This window comes from Neopelma chrysocephalum, unplaced genomic scaffold, assembly GCF_003984885.1.
Source record: "Neopelma chrysocephalum unplaced genomic scaffold, ASM398488v2 Primary Assembly neopelma1_42, whole genome shotgun sequence".
In the NCBI taxonomy this organism is placed as follows: Eukaryota; Metazoa; Chordata; class Aves; order Passeriformes; family Pipridae; genus Neopelma; species Neopelma chrysocephalum.
Genome location: NW_020897700.1, coordinates 1,435,982 through 1,461,264, shown reverse-complemented (window position 1 = coordinate 1,461,264; position 25,283 = coordinate 1,435,982). Strand labels below are relative to the sequence as shown.

The window sequence follows — 25,283 nt, the reverse complement described above, 5'->3', positions numbered from 1 at the left end:
TTACTTCTGAGAGGGAAACATGTTTTTGTCCTTGCAGCATTCTGTGAAGAGAGTGAACTTGAATGTGCCAACCATGAATGTGTGCCACGTGAGCTCTGGTGTGATGGGCAGGCAGACTGCAGTGACAGCTCAGATGAATGGGACTGTGGTAAGTTTCCCCTCTGGGGTGCTTTCAATTGATGTTTGGGTGATGGTAGTAGTCACTGGTAATTTGATTTAGAATACAATTGCAGTGGTGGAGGGATGCTCCCTCTATTACCAAAGGAAAGACTGGATTGAGGTTGGGAAAGCATCCAAGCAAGTGGGCAAAAGAGAAAGCAAAGACTCAGTGAGAAGTGTCACAGTGCAAATATATAAGAAAAGTGATATGGCAGGGAAATGTGTAGGTAGTGTGGAAAATGTTGTGGATAGAAGAGCAAGTAGGAAGATGCTGAGACTAGGAAGGCCATTTTGAGAAATCTTTTTGTACGTCATAAAAGCAGTTCATAAAATTTGATATACTGAGTAAGAGAGAAGCAATGGTAATGATCATTCTTGTAAATAGTAGTTGTTTTTTTCTATCTCTATACCCACAAATTGTTATGACAGGAACAGTACGTGTTACCAAGACTGAAATCACTCTTATGTTAAGCAGCATTCATCCCAGAAATTACTTCAGTGGGATGTACTATCTGTGGGGTAAAACATCATTTTACAAGATTAAATGCTACCAATGTCTCATCCTGTTCAATCTTAACAAGGTTCTGATAGCTGCGGTTGCCTTGGTTTTAAATTGCACAGCTATTCAGCCTATAAACCCAGGAAAAGTGCTGGCATCTTGGAAAACTCTTTTTAATGTAGTTGTATGTTTTCAGTTTGCCATTTATAAAACTATGTGAAATAACAGTGAAGTTTTCCTCCTTTTTTCTTTCCAGTTACCCTGTCTAAAAACATGAATTCCTTGATGCTCCTGACCATTCACAGGTCAGCTACTGATAACCATGTTTGTGCTGATGAGTGGCAAGAAAACTTAAGCCAACTGGCCTGCAATCAGATGGGTTTAGGGTAAGGTCAGTAGTTTGTAGCTTTGATAAATTTCTTAGGACAATTGGAGTGCTGGAGTTAGATATTATCATTATCACTGCCATGTTAGACTTAGTGTGGAAATCATTCACTGAGAAAAGAGGTAAAGAAATTTTGTAAACTATGGCAGGAACAGAAGTTCACTAAAACCTTAGGCGCTTTCACCACTTTATAAACATTGCATGATTGTTACTAAAAGAGTGTGTTGAACAGATAATGTCTTGCCAAGTCTCAATATTTGAACTTGCAGTTATTGCTGAGGCTCAGAATTGTTTGGCAGTGTGATACTCTGTTTCTTCCTGAAGAATTACAACAGACTTAGAAAACACAGGAAAATTTCATTTATTTGCATTCTGCAACAAATACTTGTGAGTTAGGCAAGCGGATATATTTAACTTGGGTATCTCTGAACAATGAATTGTTAAAAATAGAGCTTTCTTTGTGGAACTCAGAAAAAGAAATAGCCTCTGTGTGTCTTTCTTATTGCACGCACACTAATGTAATAGCTGCTTTGTGGAATAGTTGATGCAAATATAACTTGGGAAAAAACCAAGTTCATCTATTCTGATATCCAGCTGTCTACTACTAAGAAAAGACAAATCTGATGGTATATAAGGATATCTTTTGTCGGTGTCTGATCCCCAAACTGGATTAAGAAGTGTCTTTTCTATTTGTCTTTCACCACTACACATACTGACATGTAATCTTGTTCTTTGTACCTTTCTCAAAATACACAGGAGAATAAAGACTCTGGGTTACACTTAACCTACTGTATATTGCCTTGCACTGCATGGATACTTGACTTCGGTTGTTGTAACACCCTGCATTCAAGAACGTCTGTAAATGGATTGCCTGCCATTCTAACACACAAAGATTCTATACTCCTCTAGCTAGTTTAGTGTATATAAATAATATTTACATTATGTTTTAACCTTATATAACATCCTAATAAAGCTTAAAATGCTTTGATACCTTCAGAAATAGTTACCGATTTTACAACTTTGTTTTCTAAGAACAAAGCACTGGTCTTAACATTAAGAATGTTTTTCTTCTTCATAATTCAGTTCATAGAATCATAGAATCATAGAATATCCTGAGTTGTCGGGAATCGATCAGGATCATCAAGTCCAACTCCTGGCCCTGCACAGGACACCGCAAGAGTCACCCCATGTGCCCCAGAGTGTCATCCAAATGCTTCTTAAATTCTGTCAGGCTTCGTGCCATGACCACTTCCCTGGGGAAGTTCCAGGGCCCAACCACCCTCTGGGTGAAGAACCTTTTTCTGATCTCCAACCTAAACCTCCCCTGGCGCAGCTTCAGGCCATTCCCTTGGGTCCTGTCAGTGGTGACCATAGACAAGGGATCAGTGCCTGCTCCTCTTCCCCTCACAAGGAAGTTGTGACTGCAATGAGGTCTCCCCTCAGTCTCCAGGCTGAACAGACCAAGTGACCTCAGCTGCTCCTCAAATGGCTTCCCCTCAAGGCCCTTCACCATCTTTGTTACCCTCCTTTGGATGTTCTCTAAGAGCTTAATATCTTTCTTATATTGTGGTGCCCAAAACTGCACACAATATTCAAGGTGAGGCCGCACTAGTGCAGAGCAGAGCAGGACAATCCTTTCCCTCAACCAGCTGGTGATGCTTTGCCTGATGCCCCCCAGGACACAGTTGGCCCTCCTGGCTGCCAGGGCACTGCTGACTCATATTCAACTTGACATCATTCCTAACGTAAAATTTGCTTAACTTTCCTATGATACTTGCTGCTAGGAAAATGAAAAAGGTGTTTAATTATCACAAGACCCCTGATTCCTTCCTTTTTACAGAGGTGTGCTTAGGCTGAAGGCACATGAGCATGAGTAGAAACCTATACCTTCCTGCTTCTTCACTGATGCTTGCTAACAGATGTTATCAATCCTACACTTTTAAGAAACATAAGAGACAAAAATGATTCTTAAATCTCACAAATCCATTTTCCAACAGGGTAAGAAAGATAGTTTACAAATCAATTTTTCTACAAGATATTTTTAGTAGTGACAGTAGTTGTGTGAAGGGCAGTAGGAAATTCCAGTACAAATCTGAAGTCTACAACTTCAGTCTGACTCCAGTACGAATTTCTAATTCTTTGTCGCAGTACTTCAGAAAACCAAACTAGTGTTTGTCTTTCCGTTCTTAGTGCCTGATTTTGTCAATCACCTGAAGCTTGATTTTCTTAGCTATTTTCCAACTTTTTGTCAAGTGGCACTGCCAAAAGTACAGTAAATTATCTTTGAAGAAGAGCTGTAAGAAAAACAAAGATTATGGTGCATTCAGCAGAACTGATTTCGAAAAGTAGTAATATGAGTTAGTATAATTATTCAAATCTTTTGTTAACATTGCATAGGGGTTCAATGAAAATGTCACAGAGGGTAACATTTGCTATATAGTGAAATGGAAGACCAAATTATAAAATGGAGTTTCATGCCACTCACTGTGAAATCTGATCTGAAGCCATAAACTTCATCTGTTGGCAGTTATGTCTTGTATATATTATTTATTTGACTTATAACAAGAATGTCTGTGAGGTTGATAACATTGGTGTATTTAACATGGTCTTTCCAGTCACCCTTGAGGGTACAGGTAAATTAGACTGTATATTGCACAGAACTCAAATAATGATAAAAACACTCCTTTTTATTATTAAATAAATAGAAAATATTTTAAGCAGTTCTTTTCTTCAAGTATTCCCAATCAGAACAACTTCATTTTACTCCTTCAGAATATTAAAACTGTGAATATACAGATTCTGTCCATATTAGAGCACACTGCAGAAACACCCATTTTTGCGGTTGTGCAGATTTCTTTAATAATGACTTCTTGAATACTTGGTTTTGATGTAATAGTTCTCGTGTTTATTCTGAGAGAAAAATAATGCACGTCAGATATCAAAGTTAAGACTTACTGATGTCTTAGACTAGGAATTACAATAAATGGTAACATATGACATTTTTATTTTCTGTAAAGCAAACTATTTTTCATAATTTTACCAAATAAAAACTCCCAATTGCTATATAATGTGGTAATGTTTAATAAACTAAAACATTGTCTTTCTAACAGCTTTTGGATATTCTAGTTATTTAAAAATAACATATTTTTAATACTTAAGGCTAAACCAAGCTGAAAAAACAGATGAAGATAATTAAATGGCAGTGGTTAAAGTTAGTTTAGTTTAGCTGATAGTGGTAACACATTTTGCAGAATATCAGTCCGTCTCTTTGGGAGGTATAAGCATTATGTCTGAAGCAGCATTAAAGTTAGTTCTATTCTGCCTATTGCATAAAGTGCAAGCAGTTTTCCTGGGTATTTGCCAGTTGTAATTCCACAGATGATGTGGTTCTCCAATTTTTTACTGCACAGCTCATGCAATGTGTTGTGTGATGCATGATGCAGCATCACAGAAAGCTGCAAGTTCCAAGCATTGTCTGAAAGACTAATGATGCCTATTGCTCAAGTTATGCAATATGTATTCTTAGCAGTTCTTATGTTTCCCTCTAGTGCAAAAAGAATGTTAGATATGAAGTAAGCTTTTGTTTGTAATGCTAAGAGCCTAATGGGAATGTTCAGGTCTTAGATTTCATAGTTTACAGCCAGACGGGACTATCATGTCACTTGATGCAACTGCCTGTTCGTCTCAGGACACATAAATTTGTTCAGAGACCTCCTTCTGAGTCCAAGATTTCAGTACAGTGAAATTAAATGCAGACTGGCAATTAATTTTCCTGCTAACACAGGTAGAAAATGGAACAGCAGTTGTCATCAGTCTCACATCTGTCCTGGTGTGTGCTACAGAGGCTATGCTGCTGAAGGTGGGTGTAGCGTGTAGGTTCAGAACATTATGTTAGAAGACTGTAGTTTTGCCTTGATGTTCAGTTGAAGAAAACTGCTTTCATATACTTGGAATCCACATTTTTTGTTGATGAAGTGGTGACCGTAAAACCATGGTCTGCTCAGCTCTGAAGTCTGACAAAGGCAGAAGTTAGTGGAGCTGTTCTGTTACTCCATGGCAATGAAATGGAATACTTTGTCATTCTTTGCTGCACTAGGATGATATAACAAATATAATAATGATAAACATCAGCAGCTTTTACCCAGCATGAATACAGGAGAATTTTACCTCATCTGCTTGTTCTGGTCTAGCAGTAACAGCATAAAATCACAGCTGTTTACCAAGTTACTTGTTTTTAAAAATCTACTGTAAACTCTGCTACCTCTTCCTGCGGCTGCTGCTCCTTTTCTTGGAGCTCCTTTTCCTTCTTTTCCTCTGCTGTAGCATCTACTGTGTGTGTATTTATGAAAGGGAGGGGCCAATCTCTTGTTACTGTCTGGCTTTTTGTCTTTCCTAATACTTTCTCACTCTCTCTCTTTTGTATGGAGTTCTTTACTAATATTTGACAACTGAGCAGTCAAGCTGCTGGACCAATAACCTGTTGTTCTTACGTGAACTAACTATGCTTTCTTATTACTATATAACTGTTTCTGCAACAGGGATAACGGAAGCTCAGTTTAATGTCTTGATTGTTTAAAAAAAATCAAAGGGAAAAACTCTGAATACTTCTGTCATACCCATATAATAAATTTGAACTTCTGAATGTAACCTACTTCATTTTCTCCAAGAATAAATACGACATTTAGTGAATCAAGTTCCATGCCAAAGATTAAATATTTGAACTCATTAATTCAGTCTGGATTTCTAGACCCACTCAACAGAATGTAAAATATTCTTGACCTACCTTGAATCTATTCTCATTGTCCATAGCCACAGTGTGTTCTATTAATTCTTTAGGTGATTTAGCAAAATAGCAAATTCTTCATATTGCATTTAATTTTTTAAGAATGGGAACTAATAACTTGTTAATAAAATTTACTGAAAATAACATCACAAGCTGTGGTAGATGTAGAAGGCTGTTTTAATAATTTTGAGCAACTGTAAACCAATGTTAAAATATGCAGACTTTAATCAGTGTATTAGAGTTGCATTAGATTAAATCTGATAGATTATGGCTCATCTTTCATGTACCTATGTAGTATTTTAAAATATAATTATTTGGATAAGGCTTTTTACAAAGAAATTTCAGCCTAATAATTCCTGGCAAATTGTGACAATTTCTTCAATTAATCACAGGGTCAGTTACCTCATATAACACTTTTTAGCTCCATGTTCAGATAATTGTTGTGTTTTTTTTAAGTAAAAAGAGAATTGTTATTGGTGATTTAGTATCTCAAACGGCCTTGGAGCTGAATGTGCTTCTGGGTAACTGGCCGTAGGTGGCCCTACTTGACCTCAAAAGGTCCTTTCCAAGCCCAGCCATTCTGTGATTGACTAAAAGAAAGATAAATGAACACTGCCAACAAAGGAAATGTTCTTAATCCTTATTCTAATTATTTATCACAAATCCTTTTAAAAAATATTTTATGTCACAGCTTGTATAAATGACATTATAAATCCCCCTCCATTTTCTTTTTTTTTTCCCTGTCTTCCAGGTCAAATTTACTCACCTTAACACTAAACAGATATTAAATCTGTCTGCACTGAAAAGTCTTTCTGGAATCTGCAAGTTGAAGTGGTTTTGTGGGTTTTTTTGGGGGGGTTGTTTGTGTGTTTGGTTTGGTGGTTGTTTTTTTTTTCCTAATATGTTATTACCAGTAGAACTATGAGAAGACTTCTTAGTGAATTATAATTCTCTCAAGGGCAACATTAAACAAAGAAACAAGTGAATTTTGTTCAAATTCAGTGAACAGTTTCAGCAGGGGAAAAAAGGTTGAAAAGTCAAGTTATTTGTTTCAACTTTTTAAAATGAAACATGCACAATTTTATTTCAAGACAATATTTTTCTCTAAAATGCGTCCTTCATATTTTTAAAATTAAAACCTAATTGACCTTAAATGACGGAGTTCAACCTAATTTGAAGCTGAATTAAGACTTCCAGCTAAGAAAATCTAGATTTTACTTGAAGTTTTAAATTTAGATGGTCCCAAATGGTCTTTTTTAAGTTTAGCTACAAAATCATACTTTATGAGACCTATAATTTACAAACTCAAGCAACTGAGTGTCATGGTGTAATGCCAGCCACCAGCTCAGCCCCATGCAGCCACTTGCTCACTCCTCCCAGTGGGATGGGGAGACAATGAGGAAGAGTAAAAGTGAGAAAACTTGTGGATTGAGATAAAGACAGATGAATAGGTAAAGCAAAAGCCACACATACAAGCAAAGCAAAACAAGGAATTCATTCACCACTTCTCGTGAGCAGGGGTGTATTCAGCCCTCTCCAGGGAAACAGAGTCCTTCACATCTTCAACTTGGGAAGACAAATGCCATCACTCCAAACATTCCCCCCTCCCCTTCTTCCTCTTTCCTTGTGCTTTACATGCTGAACATTATGCCATATGGTATGGAATACCCCTTTGGAGAGTTGGGGTCAGCTGTCCTGGCTGCATCCCCTACCGAGTCCTTGTGCACTCCCAGCCCTCTCTCTGGTGAGGTGGGGTGAGGAGCAGAACAGGCCTTGACTCTGCGTAAGTGCTGCTCAGCAAGAATAAAAACAACCCACTATTATCAACACAGTTTTCAGCACAAATCCAAAACACAATTCCATACTAGCTACGGAGAATTAACTCTATCCTAGACAAAACCAGCACACAGAGATAAAGCAAGTAAAATTGTTGGTAGGGTTGACTAGTTTATGAGTTAGAACAGACTGAGGGATTTTGAAACCTGGAAATATCACAGTGATTACCTACTTTCTCCCAGAAATTTTAAGAACTATTTAAGCATACATGTTTGAGTTTTCTATCAACGCGATGAATCTTTTTAATTTCCATTTTTTATGTTTCAATATGTTTTCACATTAAAATTTCACATTTCTCTGATTTTAATGCTGTAAAAATCAAGGTTTTGATCTTTTACTTTATATTCTATGGCACGGCTGTGGCTTTAGAGAATTCTGCTCAAGACCAAGAATCATCTTAACCAGTAAGTCCAGACAGGAAACAGATGCTGTGGCAGCTCAGAAATAGGCCTAATTTGTTTTAAATTACTACCCATACATGCATTACTCATTACTTTCTGGAATAACTTAAGGCTTCCTTTTCCAAGCGTTTTGTCACAAGAGGTTTACAACAATGGAATTATAGAAGCTGAACAGATGCATGTTACTGTTACTTTGAAGGGAGAAGTAATCCAGTTTATGGATTAAACTTTATTCTAAACTTGCAATTTAATACATTTGACAGAGTTTTCCAGAATGAAATAGGGAGAATAAAGTATCCCAAACTGTTACAAACAGAATGACGAACTTCATAAACTAAAATTAATCCCTGCCTTCTATTTTTTTCTTATTTTTCATTATAATTTAACATGCAAATCATAATGCTCATTGCGTTCCAACATAAACTTTGACTGTTGTGCACAGTGATCAGCAGGTAGCAGGCTTGAATGCTTTTTGTTTAATATTTCTGTTATACAACTTATCTCATGAAACATTACTTTTCTCCACTGTGAGCACATTTATAATGTAGAACACAGACTGGATTTTTCTTTCTTAATTCTAAAAATTCCTCTCTTAAACACACATAAGGGAATTGATAGCTTGAAATTAAATGTCTTAAAGGAATGCTCTAATTTTGAAGTTGAAATTGAAAAATAAGAAAATGTAAGTTAGAATTTCCCACTAGGGTAGACATAAGTGCTACTGTAAATTGAAATGTCTTGGGTTTTGATTTTATGAGTGACTGATTTTACAGATTATTGTTTTTTTTTAATTGACTTAGATTGAAAGAAACTTTTGAGATTAAAGAAATTAGATATGTTAGAATTTTAGGTTCGTTAAATCTAGCAGACATCTTTCTGTGAAGAACAAGACTAACTTGGCTGAGGCACAAGCTGTAGAGTGACCTGAAACTGGAAATGGAATTCTAGAGGGAGTGAAGATGTAGTTCAAACTTACAAGAAGTGGTATAGAACAATAGCAAAAATATCTGGAAAAAGCCAGAAATATTAAACAAAGCGAACAAACAAACAAAAACAAAGCAAACAAGCAAAAAACTAAAACAAAAGCACAAAGAAACCGTAGGAAATCGTATTATGTGTCTAAAGTGGCAAAGACCTAAGAAATGGGACTAGAGTAAGAAAATAATAGGTAATAAAGTACTTTTCATGGAAGCTAGTTTTGTCGAAATTCATCCAAGTGCATTTAAAATTTATGGCTATGGTTGGTCTCCATTATGGCTGACAGTAATGGAAACCATGGTTTTGAGAAGTGTGAGAGAATGGAGAAAACTATTGGGTATGCCATCTTTCATTAAAAAGGATAAAAGAAGAAGATGCAGAGATTTACAAACTAGTTGCCTAGCTTCAAATACCAACAAATATTTACAGGAGTATAAGGTCTTAATGACAGACAGAATGTATTTATCAGTAACGAATCATGTCAGAGTCCCTTAATTTATTCCTTGAAATAGCAGAGACACTGTGGATGGGGAAGAAACTGTAGATGTGATATAACTTTCACACTATGTGAAATTACTTTTGAAATAAATAAGGAGATATGGATGAAGATAAAATGATATGAGACTGTTAATGATTCATTGTCAAACCATAAAGATGTATTGGTTGGGGGCTAGACACATCTTAGTGTGCCTGGAGTGATAGTGGTGTTGTGAGTCATTCAGAAGAGAGAGTGGAGAGTATGCTTGATAATTTCACATTCAGCATCAACTGGGAGGATCTGAAAGCATTTTGGAGAACAGAATTAGAATTTAAAAATTTTTTGATGGACTGGAGAAATGGCCTGAATTAATCAGGAATGTTTATGAGTAATCCCTCTGGAGTATTCAGTTTGTGTGAGATTTTGACTAGATGGGGAGAGTTCAGAATAGGTCACGGGAATGACCAGAGACCTGGAAAGCATGGTATATGAAGAAGGGTTGGACACTCTGGGTAGTCAGTCAGGGGGAGGTATAGGAGCCTTGGAATATGTAAAAGGTTGCTGCAGAAGGTAACTTGTTCTCCATTTCCATTGGAAATAAGACAGAGTAATGAGCTTAAAAGACAGGTAGGCAGATTAAGAACAAACACTAGAAAAATATTGCTTGCATATATTGCCTTGAAATGCTGAGGATTCTCCATCATTAGAGTTAGGTACAAAGAGGGCAGAACAAAATCTGTCAGGATTTAGATATGTTTGATATTATTTTGGATTAGGGGAATGGATCAGATGGCCTTGTAAGATTTCTTTTGACTGAATTTTTCAATAGTTAATTGTTTAGTGAAAGAAAGTCTTGTGGAAGAATTTTTTCATAGATCCTAATTCCATTTCATTCTTGAAAGCAGTGCAGAGGACCTAATGAAAATCTACATGAAAGTCATACTTGTCTTTTACCACTAAGCCTGGTATTTCTATCACTTCAAATGTAAAGGAGAAAAAAATCATAAAACATTGCTGTTTGTTGTGCATCTATTTTAAACTTACTTAAATATGGCACTTTTCATATAGTCTTGGAGAAGCCCATGGGCTGGGACTACAGGAACCCTAAAGTGTGTTCTTGGAGTGTTATGTTTGAGCTCAGAAGCTCTAGCATAGCTCTTTTGGATATAAAGATTTACTCCAGATACTAGACACATGAGACAATTAAACTTTTGTGGTCTGTTCAGAGTCTTAGAACCCCAAGGGTTTAAAAATAATATTTCAGTACACTAGTAGTTTCATCCAAATAGCACCAAGAGCTGTTATAAAGTCATGTGGATGCAGGTAGGATTTGTACATTGTCTTGGAAACCTGGTGAGGGATCTGGTCCAAAAATCACCACTCAAAAGGTGTGAATTATTGTTACCATGGTATGAATGTCTTAAGTTTGCAGATATCACTAATAAACTTACTGAAGTAATGTAGATATTTCAGATATCTACACATAGATATTGATTGGACTCTATGACCTCGGAGGTCTTTTCCAACCTAATTGATTCTGTGATTCAGTGACTGTACCTTAATGTTAAAATATGCTCTGATGTGTGTAAAGTCTGTTCTGGTAACTTGGCCTTTTTTAAAATTCAGCTCTTCAGTATAGGTACTGGTAACTGCAGTCTATTTGTACTGTGCAACAGAATCATAAAATCCTCGCAGTAACAGGCAGCGGGAGAAATCTAGTTCACCTTCTGTTTGAAGCAGGATTATTGCCAAAATGAGCTCAGCTCAACCACTGCTCTGTTTAGCCAAGTCTTGAAAACCAGGATAGATTGGAATTTCACAGTTTCTCTGTTCCACAGCTGCTTCACCTTCCTAGTAAAAAAATATTTCCTTTTCATCTTCTATGAATCTCCAAAGCTGCAACTCTGGGCCATTTCCCCTGGGTTTTACCATGCAGCACTTCTGGAAAAGTTTTTTTCTGTCATGTTTTAACTCCTGTTCAAGTAGTTGAAGGTTTTTATTGAATTGTCCATTAGCTTCTTCTTCACAAGAATAAGCAAGTCCAGTTCCCTCAACCCCTACTTGTGTGTCAGTGCCGGAGTGCCCTAGAAAATTTGAAAGCCATTTGTGTGATCCTTTCCAGTTTTTGAATATCCTCTTAAACTGAGGCACCTCAAAACTGCACACTGTGTTCCAGTATAAATGGTTTCAGTCAACAAACACTGTTTCAATTTTGCTTTTTATGGCAGTACAGGTAATAATTAAAAGCACTAGTTTAAAATCTACACCAAGTTTCTGAACAAAACTGTTCCGGTATATGCAAACCAAAGGGGAAAAAAGAAAACTGCAGAGAAGTGAAAGAGCCTTCTGAAAGTGTTTAGTAAAAAAAATCTTTACTTGGTTTGCCTGAAATCCTGAAAGATATTGCAACTTCAGCAGGCCACTGAAGTATAAATCTGGCAGAAGAGCTAATTTTGAACTTGAAACTCGATGTGTAAAGGTAATTAGCAGCTGCAACCTTGTTTTTTAAGTCTGAGAAGCTCCGTAAAGCCAAATATTCTTGTGAATTGTGAGTTCATGTGGCTCTGTCCATTGAAAGATCCTTCTTCCCTTTTCTTCAGAATGTGTCTTCTGTAAGAAGAAATTGTGTGTTATAGCTCCAAGAGGAACTGAGTAGAATCTGCTGCCTGCTGTGTTTCTGGAGCACAGGATGGGTCTGGCTAAAATAAGTCTCCACTGCTCCACCTCTCTCCTTTTTTCTGAGTGATTTATAGTCCCTGGTGTAATGTAAACTCCTGGCCCAGCAGCCCCTCTGAAAGTCCCACACTCAGAAGCTCACACCAGCCCAAGTCTTTAATCCTAACATTTTTAGCTCATGTTCTCTCATTCTCTGGCAATTCTGGGTATGCTCTGGTCTCTACACAAATGCTATCCATTGTCTCCATCCTTCTTCATCTAGAAATTATGATCTTAGGTCCCCTTCATTCTGGTTATTTCTAATTAAATAAATGAAAGGAGACAAGTGGCAGCCCTTGCCTATCTGAAAGAAAAACTTTTATAAACAGCATCAAGGGGGTTACACTATAAGTGTTCATATAAAGCATTCTAAAGACACAACTTAGGCTATACTGGTTTTCAATGTAATATATCAAGATGTGACCACCAAGGAACAAAAGGCATAGCCAGAATCTTACTTTTAACTAAGTATAATACATTGTATAAATAATTATAAAATTTCATACAGGCGTAAGTGTCTTGTAGGTTGTTACCTTGATTTAGAAGTATGTGTCTCCTTAATGATGATTATAGCATCACTGTAAGCTGTAATTCAGAGCTGCAGGTCTCAGCAAAAAAATCTGGTATGTGGGATAATATAGATTTGGATCCATCAAATGGCATGATATTTCCACCTTTTGGACATTTTTGAGTTACATATTTTATAGATCAGACACTGTTTACAACTACATAAAATATCACTGTACACATTTGAGAAATAATGAACATCATTGCTCACAGAAGATCATAAGGCAGAATGTCATCTTCAGAAAAAATGCTTGTGTATGTTTTGTGTGAAAAAGAGTGAGAAATGTGGATATGAAGAGAGGAGAGCTTTCTGTGTTTGCTATAAGCAGGTGCTGAGAAAGAAAACACTTTTTGCAGCAAGCAGCTTTCTCAAAATGAGTTAAAACCACAGTCTTTAAAAATGCTTGTTAGTATCTGCCTGCACATTCTGGTTAGTAGATCATGGAATGATATTTGCTTAATATGCCCAGAGAAGGTTCTGAAAAATAAGTCATGTAACAGGCAAAATCCAAGGCCATGACCTCAAAGCCTAGTTTATTCTGCCAGCCCTGTTGAAAACATTTCCATATGGTTACGCTGAAAACTTTACCATAAAACAGAATTCTTTGATCTCTATTAATTTATGCAATCAAGTGCGTAAAGGATGCTGGAGTTTTTTTGAGATTTAAAAAGATATATAGTCAGTACTGAAAATTGAACTTAAAGACAAACTAGTAACCTGGCTGGCATTCCTAGCTACTGTCATGAGAAATTGGGTTCAGAGGACAGTTTTAGGACATACCAGTTTTTCTGAACTTCTCTCATTCTCTTTTCTGTGAACTAGGATTTAGAACTTGGCTTTTGACCAGTGTTCAGAAGAGCAGTCATTGTAATTCTTTGTCATTGACAGGGATTGATGGCTAATCGTGGATGGTTCTGTGCTGGAAAGTTGCATGACTTGTAAGACCATATAGAAATGCACTCCTTTTTTCCACTTGGCAATCAAGATTTAGTAAAATAGCAATTTCTTCAGGAGCTTGAGTCTATCAGGCAATAATTAGACTGAGGAAGTGGATATATGAAAATATCTCCTGGTGAACTGTTCTAACTTACACTCATATACTTTTAATTTGCTGCAGAAGGACAGGTTTGACATCATCACCCATGATTTGTTCTGTTTCACAAAGCAGACAGTTTGGATTTATAGATACTCTCAAGTATTATTAACAAGACCTCATGGCTAGGCTTCATGAACGAAGATTTGGGAAGGGCTTTAACAAGACCTAGACTGTTCTTTACTGTTAAATTTTAATGGATTTCCAAAGATGGAAATGTAAGAAAATAATTTTTCTTTCACCACTTTTACATATGAAGATCTATTTTTTTATATTTTTGGAGGCAAGAAGCTGTTAAAACAGTATGAATGTGTGCACTACAGTAAATGCCACCAGAAGGCTCCTATTGTTCCTGATTCTAGTTTGGGTTCTTGTCAGAAAATACAAAGTGGCAGTCATACATTGGCTGGCCTGGCTTTTCAGGGTGATTTCATTCTTCTGACTATGTATCTGCCACACATGGCTTTGCCATAACATTCAGCTGTGTATCTTTGTAGTAAACAGAGGGCATTAGGGCCTCTTCACCTTCTTAGCTGTAACATAGAAACCTACTGGAAGTTCTATCAGTGTCTTTCATTTCTTTCAGAGGACCATCCAAAACAGAAATTATAGTAGAGAATGAGGAAATGCAACACCAAAGATGGCTGAATCTGCACTCAGACTGGAAGAATAAAAATGCATCCACTTTACATGCTCTTCTAGTGAATGGGTAAGTAACAGGTAAATAAGATCTATTTCACTGCTGTGGGTAGTCTCTTACTAATGGAGGATAACAAACTCCCTCTTACTCCCAAAGTAAGCTCTTTTTTCCCAAGGTATCTGTGTATAAATCCCAGCACGTACTCATGTGAGTTGTTAAGATACACTCTGCAATGATTTTAGTGTCTACAACAACTGTAGTCTGAGTCTAACTTCAAATCCTGAGGAGGCCATTCTGCTAAAATAACAGCACTTGCGTAATACAGAGGTGATGCCCCTGAAGCACCTGGACCAGACAGCTTCATTAAAACTCTGCTGAGCAAGATAGTCCAGCAAGTACTATATAGCAAAATCTGCAGCAACATCTTACCATCCTCTTCAGCCCATGTAGTCTGGATTCATACATTTAGAGCAAACGCAGCTTCTTCAGCAGAATCTATATCCACTTACAGTAGGTTTCCTTAGCAGCTCCTCTGGCTGATGGTATATTCCTTTCAATTAACCTGACTAAACAGGTAGTTGCTAATGAGAAGCCAGGATCTCATGGTTCAGACATTCGAAGTGTGACTTTGAGAATGAAGAGCCAATGAACTCAGAAATCCCTGGAAAAACTGGGAGAGCCACCTAATCCCCATCTGCAACTGCATTGTTCAAAAAGGAGATGTATAGTTTTTGTTCTCTCTTTCAAATGTCTAGGAGATTTCAGAACATCCTTCTTCCATAGAAAATCCTTCTATTTCACAAGGAAAGACTGTCTTGGGTAACTGCAGAGATACGATATGTGTGAAGACATAAATCTGAGGAATAAATCTACTTTTCTTTTGCTTGGCTGCATTATTTTTTGTACTCAAAAGTTTTCCCTAATGGCAGAATACTAAAAAGAAGCTAGCAAGAAGCAGCTTTTGTTTTCATACATCTCAACTTTGTGCATTTTTTGGTTTACATTGGTATTTTCCCCATTCAAGTTAATTTTTATTTCTTCATCTAGAAAGACCATTATGAGATGGTGCCTGACACTTGAAGGTTGTCTTTTTAACTCTTTTCCTTTCTCACTGTGTTTTTCCTCTAGCCTAACAATATCTAAATGCTTTTCTCCAGGGTAATACAAGAATAAACACCTTGGGTTGTGACCAGGTGCAAAGGCAGATCCACAGTCATGTTCTGTTCGGTCACTAAAGTGCAAAGCAGAAATTTCAAGATACTTTTTGACATGTTTGAAAGAGGTCTGCTAGGAAACGTGTGAAGGAATGGACTTGGAGCCTCTGAGTTACAAGATCTAGTAGCAAAAGATCTAGTGTTGCCCAGAGTACAAGTTCAAGGAGAGAAAACATCAGTAATGAGAATTATTGATAAATCTATTGCATAAATGAAAGTAATATGTAGGAACAGATGTTTGAGTGCCCCTGAATCCAGAAAATGGGTAACAAGAAGGGTTGCACTTCAAGGGTTGCACTTGATGATCTCTGCGGTCTTTTTCAACCTGGTTGATTCTATGATTCTATTCTATGATTCTAAGAAGTGAGAAGCTAAAGCCTTGCATGAAGGGTGAGGTTTTTTTTGTTTTGGCTGCATCAGGCATCCAGTCCAGATGACTGGGAAGTGCTCCTGAGCCCTGCAGTCTAGGTGTATTCATCTGGATCAATTGCACCACGTAAATGATTTGTGCTGTGGAGTATGTTGGATGTTTAAAGGGCTGTTGGGCTCCTGAACAAATGAGAACTTGGGCAAGAACTGAAAAATACACCACTGATTCATAAAGTTTTGACAGTACAGGCTATGCACACATAAAAACTTAACATTTTCTCTTTAGAGCTGCCATTTAGAGCAGGCTGTCTGGTAAGTCAAAGAAACAAGTGTAAAACATGACCATGGCTGGTCTCAGTTATATTCTGTGAATTTTTTTAGGGAGTGAAAATGTCTCTCAAAATTGTGCACATGATTTTCTGTCCTGAAATTGATTGTCCATCTCTACTGTCTCTGGAAAATAATTTTATGGCTCTTGTTTTCAGGAACAGAAATAAACTGATTTGCGCAGTATGTGAATGAGGTACATGCAGTGTAGGGAACAAAGGTCTGGTCAAATACCAGATTCAAGGCAAGCTGGTGGGGTGGCTGGCACTCTGTTGTTTTGCCCGTATTAGTATCTATGACTTAAAATCAGATGCATCCTCTTTTTAGGTGATTGCAGTTTTAAAGATACTACCTACTGACTGAGATTAAAGCCTTCAAAGAATTGCATGTGGAACAGGTAGCTCTGCTTATGCCAGAAAAGCATGTACACAGTAGGAATGAAAAAGTAGTGGAAATAAAAAGGCAGTCAGCTAGTTCACAGAATCACAGAACATGCAGAGTTGGAAGGGACCCACAAGGATCATTAAGTCCAACTCTTTGCCCTGCACAGGACCATCCCCAAGAGTCACACTGCATGCCCCAGAGTATCATCCAAATACTTCTTGAAATCTGGCAGGTTTGGTGCTGTGACCACTTCCCTGGGGAGCCTGTTCCAGTGTCCAGTCACTCCCTGGGTGAAGAACCTTTTTCTGATCTCCAACCTAAATCTCCCCTGATACAGGTTCAGGTTATTCCCTCTGGTCCTGTCATTGGTCACCACAGAGAAGAGATCAGTATTTGTCCCTCCTCTTCCCCTCATGAGGAAGTTGTAGACTGCAATGGTCTCCTCTTCTCCAGGCCGACCAGACAGTGACCTCAGCCACTCCTCATACGGCTTCCCCTCAAGGCCCTTCACCATTTTCACTGCCCTTTTTTGGAGGCTCTCTAAGAGCTTAATATCTTTCTTATGTTGTGGTGCCCAAAACTGCACACAATATTCAAGGTGAGGCTACCCCAGTGCAGAGCAGAGCAGGACAATCCCCTCCCTCGACCAGCTGGTGATGCTTTTGCCTGATGTCCCCCAGGACACAGTTGGCCCTCCTGGCTGCCAGGGCACTGCTGACTCATATTCAACTTGCCATCAACCAGGATACCCAGGTCCCTTTCTGCAGCACTGCTTTCCAGCATCTCATTCCCCAGTCTGTATGTACATCCAGGTTGCCCCATTCCAGGTGCAAAATCTGGCACTTCCTCTTGTTGAACTTCATATGATTGGTGATTGCCCAGTGCTCCAATTTGTCGAGGTCTCTCTGCAGGGCCTCCCTGCCTTTGAGGGAGTCAACAGCTCCTCCCAGTTTTGTGTCCTCTGCAAACTTTTTCAGTATCCCTTGCAGTCCTGTGTCCAAGTAATTTATGAAGATGGTGAGGAAAACTGGGCCTAAGATAGAGCCCTCTGGAACCCCACTAGTGACAGGTCACCAGTCTGATGTCACCCCATTCACTGTTACCCTCTGTGCTCGACCCATGAGCCAATTGCTCACCCACCACATGATGTGTTTATCCAGCTGTGTGCTGGACAGTTTGTCCAGAAGGATCCCATGAGAGACAGTATGGAAAGCTTTACTGAAATCCAAAAAGATTACCTCAACTGGCTTCCCTTGATCCAACAGGTGGGTTACCTTGTCATAAAAAGAAATCAGGTTTGATAAGCAGGACTTTCCTCTCATGAAGCCATTCTGGCTGTGACTGATGACTGTGTTGTCTTTCAGGTGTTTTTCAATACATCCCAGAATAATGTTCTTTTTGTGCAACAGTGCTCACTGATTTAACCAGGATTTCCCCTCCTTTGACAAAAAAGTCACCTCTTCCATCTCTCATATGAAAGTTTTCAACAAATGATAAGTTTTTGTTGTTTTAATAATTATCTATGCAAACTTCCTGGATTTTTTTGTAACACCCAAACTTTTAGGGCATCTGTTATTAAAGGCATTCTGTCCTTTGACTGTAAGGAAGAGGAGACTGGCAATCTCTGTGCTTTCAGGGGCCATAAATTAAGACTTGACAGACTGTACATCCCAGCTGACCTCAGAGTTGGATCCATGCCCAGGGAGCGAGGTAGTCTGCAAAATATGTAGCACCCCCTCATGAAATGCATTGTAAAGCTGAACTAATATTTTGAATTTTCACCAGGCAGATACTGGAAACCATGAATGATCTGGCATAAGAAACTCCTGGAGTTTCTTTTTACAGTTGGGGGAATTTTTAACAGCTGGATTACACTGAGTACAATACCTGTGCTGATTTTCAAATTACTAAAATTAATCAATTGAGATTTCTTCCATGTTTTTGTTTCCATATTTAGAGAGATGTGTCAAAGCAGAAGCAAAGTGGCTCTCTTTTGCACTAAAGAAGGTAAGAGAGGAGTGCATATAAAATAGATGTTCTTTTAAAATGTGTTAAATCATTTTGGCAAATGCGGATGTTTAGTGTGGCTTCATTCTGAAATTTTTATTAGACCTCTGCAACATCCAGTTTTGCACTGGGTTTATTTTTCCCTACTCTTCTCAGTTTCATCAGATTTTCTTATATTTTGACTATTGAATCTGTGTATTGAGGTAGCCCAGTCCTGATACCACAAAACGAATTTTGTCAGCAGTCAGGTTCCAAAAATTAAGTTGATAACACTTCCTTCTGAAAGTGTCCTTTACCACCAGAGTGGTTAGCAGGCTATGTGCCTGGGAGTTGAAGCTCTGATCTGTTTAGTTGTTAAGCACAAGGGGACAGAAGAACCTGAAGTAGAAAGTTACAGACCAAGTCTGTTGGCACAGCAGATTTTGCAGGTTTAAGCGGTTTGAAAATGCGGAAATTCATCTGTGAAGTTCATCTGTGATGAAATCATGTTCTACAGACAAGGAGAACTTTGCTGAAGAATACTTAAACTATGAATTAGCTTGACTCAGGGAAAAGTAATTTCAAAGCATGATCTAACTTTGGGAAACTAATCAAAACATCTGCTATTTATCAAAAAAAGGAAAAAGCGCATAGGAGCCTGTCAAAGGTGTTTGCCTCTCACGTGTTACTTAAAGTACACTTAAAATTCCTTGCCCTCCGAAGTTAAGTGAACACACTAGGAATTACACGTTACGAAATAACCATTGCTCCAATTTATTTCTTCACCACTAAGTTACCAGATACATGCAATGGCAGCATATTCTCCCTTGGGATGCTGATTGCAGAAACTGGTGGTGTTCTTTTGTTCTCTAAATCACGGTGAGTATCAACAGGATAAATAACGAGTCTGGCATCTTTCAAATCTGGAATATAAAGTGAAACAAAAGTGAACGATTCTTTCAGAAAAATAACTGTCAAGTAGGAATCTGGTATAATTTCCATTGGAAGTGGCTTGTAGAGTGGAATGGACAGATTACTGGAATGTTTTCAGATCTTCAAATATTTTTCCTTAGTAAATTCCACAGGCAAAGCAAATTCGCTGCTGTGTAGCTGAGGAAACAGTGTGACATTAACCTCACACCTGGCTTAAGAAAAGCGTTGTTACTGCTGAGCAGATTTTCCAGGAGTGGTTCTCATGGAAAGTAGGCTAACATGTTGCTAGCTGACAGGAGGACAAAGACATGAAGCCAGGAAACCTCCCCAAGAGCAGTCCAGTAGCTCCTGAGAGAGAGGAAGTCAGGATGCCAAATTTAGCTTGGTTAATATTTCAGGCTGAGCCAGTCAAAATTAATATCAGGAGAGCAAATCCTTCGATACAAAGGAAGAATAAAAATGGCTCAGTATGTTTAATACTGTTGTGCAGTTGCTGATGACCTCATTTACTGTATTGTACAGTAAATTAGTTTAATTTCAGTCAATTAAACAGTCTAATTTCACAGCTCTGTTAAGACCATTCTGTGCCGTTCTCTTGCAGCCGGTCTTGTAAGTGCTGCCCCTGAGGTAATGATTAACGCTTTCCTGTTCCTCTCCAGACTGTGGCCGCCGCCCCGCTGCTCGCATGAACAAGAGGATCCTCGGGGGCAGGACCAGCCGCCCAGGCCGGTGGCCATGGCAGTGCTCCCTGCAGAGTGAGCCCAGTGGACACATATGTGGCTGTGTTCTGATTGCAAAGAGATGGGTCCTGACAGTAGCACACTGCTTTGAAGGGTGAGAGAGCTCAAGACGGTTTTAATGCTCATATGAACTTGCACATGTGAATTACCAAGTCCTTCCTCCACTACCAAACACACTGGGGGTAGGTGATGATCTTTGCAGAATGGCCAGTCATAGAGGCCTGCTTTTAAGAGGCTAAAAAGGAAAGTAAAACGTACAAACCAGCATTAGCTTAGGTTTTCAGATGTTTTATTATTCATTGCTGGTGTCTCTACTGATGAAAGCTAAATGAAGATGCCCTGACTCTCAAAATCATTCTGTGCATGACTGTACAAAAGACCCTGGAAAAATGCTATGGCCATTGGTAAAAATGAAAACTGAGTATTTGCTTACAGTGCAAATGACATACTGAAGTCACTGCCTTTCCTATTTATACAGTTCACCCTTTTATTAGGATCGCAATCATTAAGAAGTCAGTATTAACCACTACCTGATGCCTCCTGGTATCTGAGGCCCTGTGGTGTATGAACAGTCAGGCATGCGAGGGATGTTTACATGTCTTGGAATTGTTTTGATCATGTCAGCTTTTTGGTGCTAACCGATATTTCTTTTTGATGAACCACATATTTTGGAGGGAATCTTATTACCTTGTATCTTTTGTCTTGCGCTAAAGTTTTTAAATTGAGTTTCTAAAGAAAATTTAAACAAGTGTTTTCTGCTGTAGTTAACAAGTGCTTTTATGGTTGCTTAATCTTGCTTTAAACTGGTGTTTGCTCATTGGAAATTATTTTAAACTACTCTAAACACCTTTGTGTTCAAGCCCGCCGAAATTCTATGTTAAGCAAAATTCTCTTGACCGATATTTCTTTATAATGTTAGTCATTCCCTTTTTGAGTAATAATTTAAATTTTGTCTTTTTATTTCTGAAAGACTGAGTTATTTGGTATTTGTTGGGGTTTGTGATTTTTGTGTCCAAGCCAGAAGACATCAGGCATATCTCAAGACATTTGTGAGTATCTCAAGGTGTGAGATATAAGAAACCATATTAATGGAAATGCCAGAGGATATGACATTGGATAGACCTCAGTTCTGACTAACATATCATATCAAGCTCTAAGGATGTTCAAGAACTGATTGGATTCAAAAAGAAGAAAAGTAATAACCAGAAACTTGAACATATATAAGCTTCCTTCTAAACAGTGTGCTAAGCATGTATAATACAAACAAGAACATTGTATTTTATCAGGTTTTGGGTCCAGAAGGAATTTCTCTTCTTTCTCCATCTATTTTTAAATATACTGCTGGAATATTTCCTAACCTTTGGAGGAACATTTTCTGGTGATCTAAAATAAAGAGTGGGACAGAGGTTGATCCTTCAGCAATACTGGACTGATACTGAATCTCCTGAATAAGAGATTTCTCCCATTAGTGAAAGATAGGAAAAGCAGCTGTCAAATTACAAAGTAAAAATTCTCCCAGTTTTGTCAGTTGTAGAAAGACTGCCATTACATTTGGAGCTGTGCATTTACCCCTCATGTAGGGCTATATAATTTCTATGGAGCTCAGAATGTTACTTGTAACAGGTTTCTTTCACATTTGTGTTCTAAAGACCCTAAAGTACTTACATTCCGTTTTAATAATTCATTGTGCACTTATGAACTTTTTCCTCTGCTGCCTTTCTGAATAGATTTGAGGAGTCTAAAATCTTCAGATTCTTCATTTGTAACAAGCCATTTGTAAGCCTAATGTATCAACAGCAAGATCATTCTTGAAGTCACAAAGTTTTCTTGATAAAAAGTATTTAAAAATTTCCCAAACCAACCAAATAAAACAATTTAAAGAGACTTTAAAGTGCTCTGGTGCCTTATACAAAATGCTCCATTTTGCAAAGTATTTTATGAAGTTAATATGAAGTTTGGAATACAAAACATGAGGACCACATAACAGTAATGTAGTATTAATACAAATAGTCATGGAAAGAGCTGCATTAAACATCATGGTCTTTGCTAGTTTTATTATTATAGTCCCCAGAGTTTTGTCAAGTTTGTTTTGAAATGCATTATATTAAAGCATCCAAGACAGTAAGGCTTTTTCTTAATTGTAGGACAATACATTTTGGCTGTGACTGCTCATTGCTCCAGGCAATGCTTTTCTCAATGGTCATAAAAACAAGAGCCTATGAATATTCTTAGCACTTAATTTCTGTAACTTTATGGAAAAACTCTCAAACTGATCATGATGGTAAAATGATCGTTATAGTCTGAAATATCAGAATTCTCATCCAACTCTTAAGATAAAAATAGCCTTTATTTAGCAACCAAATCTCTTGGCAAATTACAGGAATTACAATCCTGTTGAGTACTGTGAAAAAGCTGAAATTTTGCATGCTTTGATTTACACTGCTTTGAATCCTTTGTCAAAGGTTCTTAGTTACATGGAGCTGTCTTTCAGCAGTTGTGAGAACTGCTGACTTTTTTGAGGGCTTTTTGAATCACAGACTATTAGGAACCCATGAAGACTTATTAGGAACCTGCAACTTGTTCTGTGACCAGTTATGATCAAGAGAAGCCTTTCATAAAATCTATGTTTTTCACTTGTGTCTCAACTGACACTAGTTCAGTCTTCCTAACTTGTATCATATGTATCACTGCTTTGTGGTCTTGTACATTTACCAAAAGAGTCTTAAACAAATGTAAGAGTCAAAGTAACCTTTGATCTTAGGCATAGAAAGTATGCTTGGCACAGACTGACTGCCCAATAAATAAGGGACTTTTCCCATGGCCATCATAAAATATTTAATTTACATAATAGCATTGCTTCTCTGAGACTCCAGAGGGATTTCTGCTGTCAGCAGCAGACTACTGAACAATATTCTCATCCCAGCAAAATTTGAATGTGCCCACCAGTGAGCATGTGTTACGATCTGCTTAAATATTGCAGAAAGAACCTTTAGATTCGAATATTCCCTTGAGCAAAATTAAAACTCATACGAGTTATCTGTTGATACCAAAACTGTTTTTATTAATTGCTAAGACATGCAAAGAGAAAGAGGAAAAAATAAGAAAAGGTTGGAAAATGCTAAGATTACTTTTAGAAGCAGAGAAAAGATTACCACCAAACTACCTTTTCTGTTGAACTGGTCTGTAGTGTGTGAGGGGGGAGAGAGAAAAGCAGTTTTCTGCCTTTTTTTTTCTCTGTCTCTGCCGCTTTTCAGTGTTATCTCTTTAGCAGCAGGGGGTCTTTCACAGCTTCAGTTCTCTGGAATGCAGCCAGGATGTGGGCTCCGCCGCTCACACCGGCCGTGTCCCAGGCTGTGTAGAGGTCTCGGTCCCTCTATACCTCTCAGCCCTCAGAAATATGGTCAGGGTGGCACGGTGGGTCTCAGTCCAGTCTACTTCAAGACGGCAGAGGTCCAGTCTGCTGGTGACGGGCAGGCAGCTTACGGTGGCAGGAGAAAAAAGGTGAGGGCAAGGCGGGGGAGAGACCCTCAGCTGCTATAGCCAATTGTCTTTCCCACTCCTCTTTCCCTACGTTTCCCAAATTTCTCTTCAGCTTTTATAGTGTTTAAAGGAGGTTGTCTCTGGTGTTTTGGCACGTAGCCCTGTTCAGATGTTCGAAGAGATATGATAACCACGAACAATAACAGGATCTTTTGGCAGGAAGACTCCAGTGGGAAATTCTGGTGAGAACTTCTGGTGGAAAACTGACACAGAAGTTTTGGTAGGAAGTTTTTGACAGGCAGAAACAATGGCGAAACATTTTGAGAGCCTTTAATACAGCAACTAAGAGATGGTTACATATCTTCTGACGGAGTGAGCTTTAATGCATTTGGTTACAGACAGGAAGGAAATGGAAAGCAGTGTCTTTTGTTGCTCAGATCTTAGCTGTAAGGAATGATGCCTAAGTATTTCTTTTTTCTTGTAGTATTTGTATGTGCAGTGCTTTGCAAAGTGCAGTGTGCAAAAAGGGAGAAAAAATTCTTGGATATTTTAGCTTAAAAGAAAGATCTTGATTGAAATTTCACATTTTTTCTTTTTTTTTTTTTTTTACTAAGGAGAGAAAATGCAGCTGTTTGGAAAGTAGTGTTTGGGATTAGCAATCTTGATCATCCATCAGGCTTCATGCAGACCCGGCTGGTGAAGACCATCATCCTCCATCCACGGTACAACAGAGCAGTCGTAGACTACGATATCAGCATTGTGGAGCTTGACAAGGATATCAATGAGACAAGCTATGTAAGACCTGTCTGTTTGCCCAGCAAGGACCAGTTGGTTCAGCCAGACACCTACTGCTACATCACAGGCTGGGGACACATGGGCAACAAAAGTAAGATGAGTATTTCTGGGACTCTAGGAAGAACATGTGAACCTTCTACTGAGTTACTCAAACGAGTGATCCTGTTACAAACCTTCATCCATTTATACTATTACTGGGTCTTAGTAAATACCAGGGAACTGGAACTACTCTTGAAGGAATCAAGTTGTGACTAGAACCTAGCTCTTCCAAAGCAGCAGCCTCAATTTATGCTTCTTAATCCTTATTTAGACAAGTGGCTTGATTTTTAAAAATGCTGAGGACCTAGAAACTCCTATCAAGAAAGTCACCTGAATTAGTTATCATTTTACTGGTCTAAGTTGTATTCAGAACTGTATTGCAAAGGTATCACATCATCATTGCAGGTGGAAACATTCTTAGCTCAGTGAAAGCTGAAGGCACTGAAAGCATTGGTACATAGGCTGAAGGAACAGGGTCTTG

General features: G+C 38.2%; 1 protein-coding gene across 5 annotated transcripts in view; it reads left to right on the top strand.

The window, feature by feature from the left end:
* CORIN (corin, serine peptidase) overlaps nt 1–25,283 on the top strand; it is a 129,580-nt gene that overhangs the window by 99,771 nt on the left and 4,526 nt on the right. For all 5 annotated transcript variants that reach the window (XR_003533155.1, XM_027676327.1, XM_027676328.1 and 2 more), the window contains exons 15-20: nt 38–148; nt 915–1,044; nt 14,482–14,604; nt 18,787–18,836; nt 20,408–20,582; nt 24,583–24,854. Coding sequence is in view for 4 of the 5 variants with exons in the window: in XM_027676327.1 (XP_027532128.1) it covers nt 38–148; nt 915–1,044; nt 14,482–14,604; nt 18,787–18,836; nt 20,408–20,582; nt 24,583–24,854 (861 nt within the window). In the remaining variant the exon portion in view is untranslated. The remainder of the gene's footprint in view (nt 1–37; nt 149–914; nt 1,045–14,481; nt 14,605–18,786; nt 18,837–20,407; nt 20,583–24,582; nt 24,855–25,283) is intronic.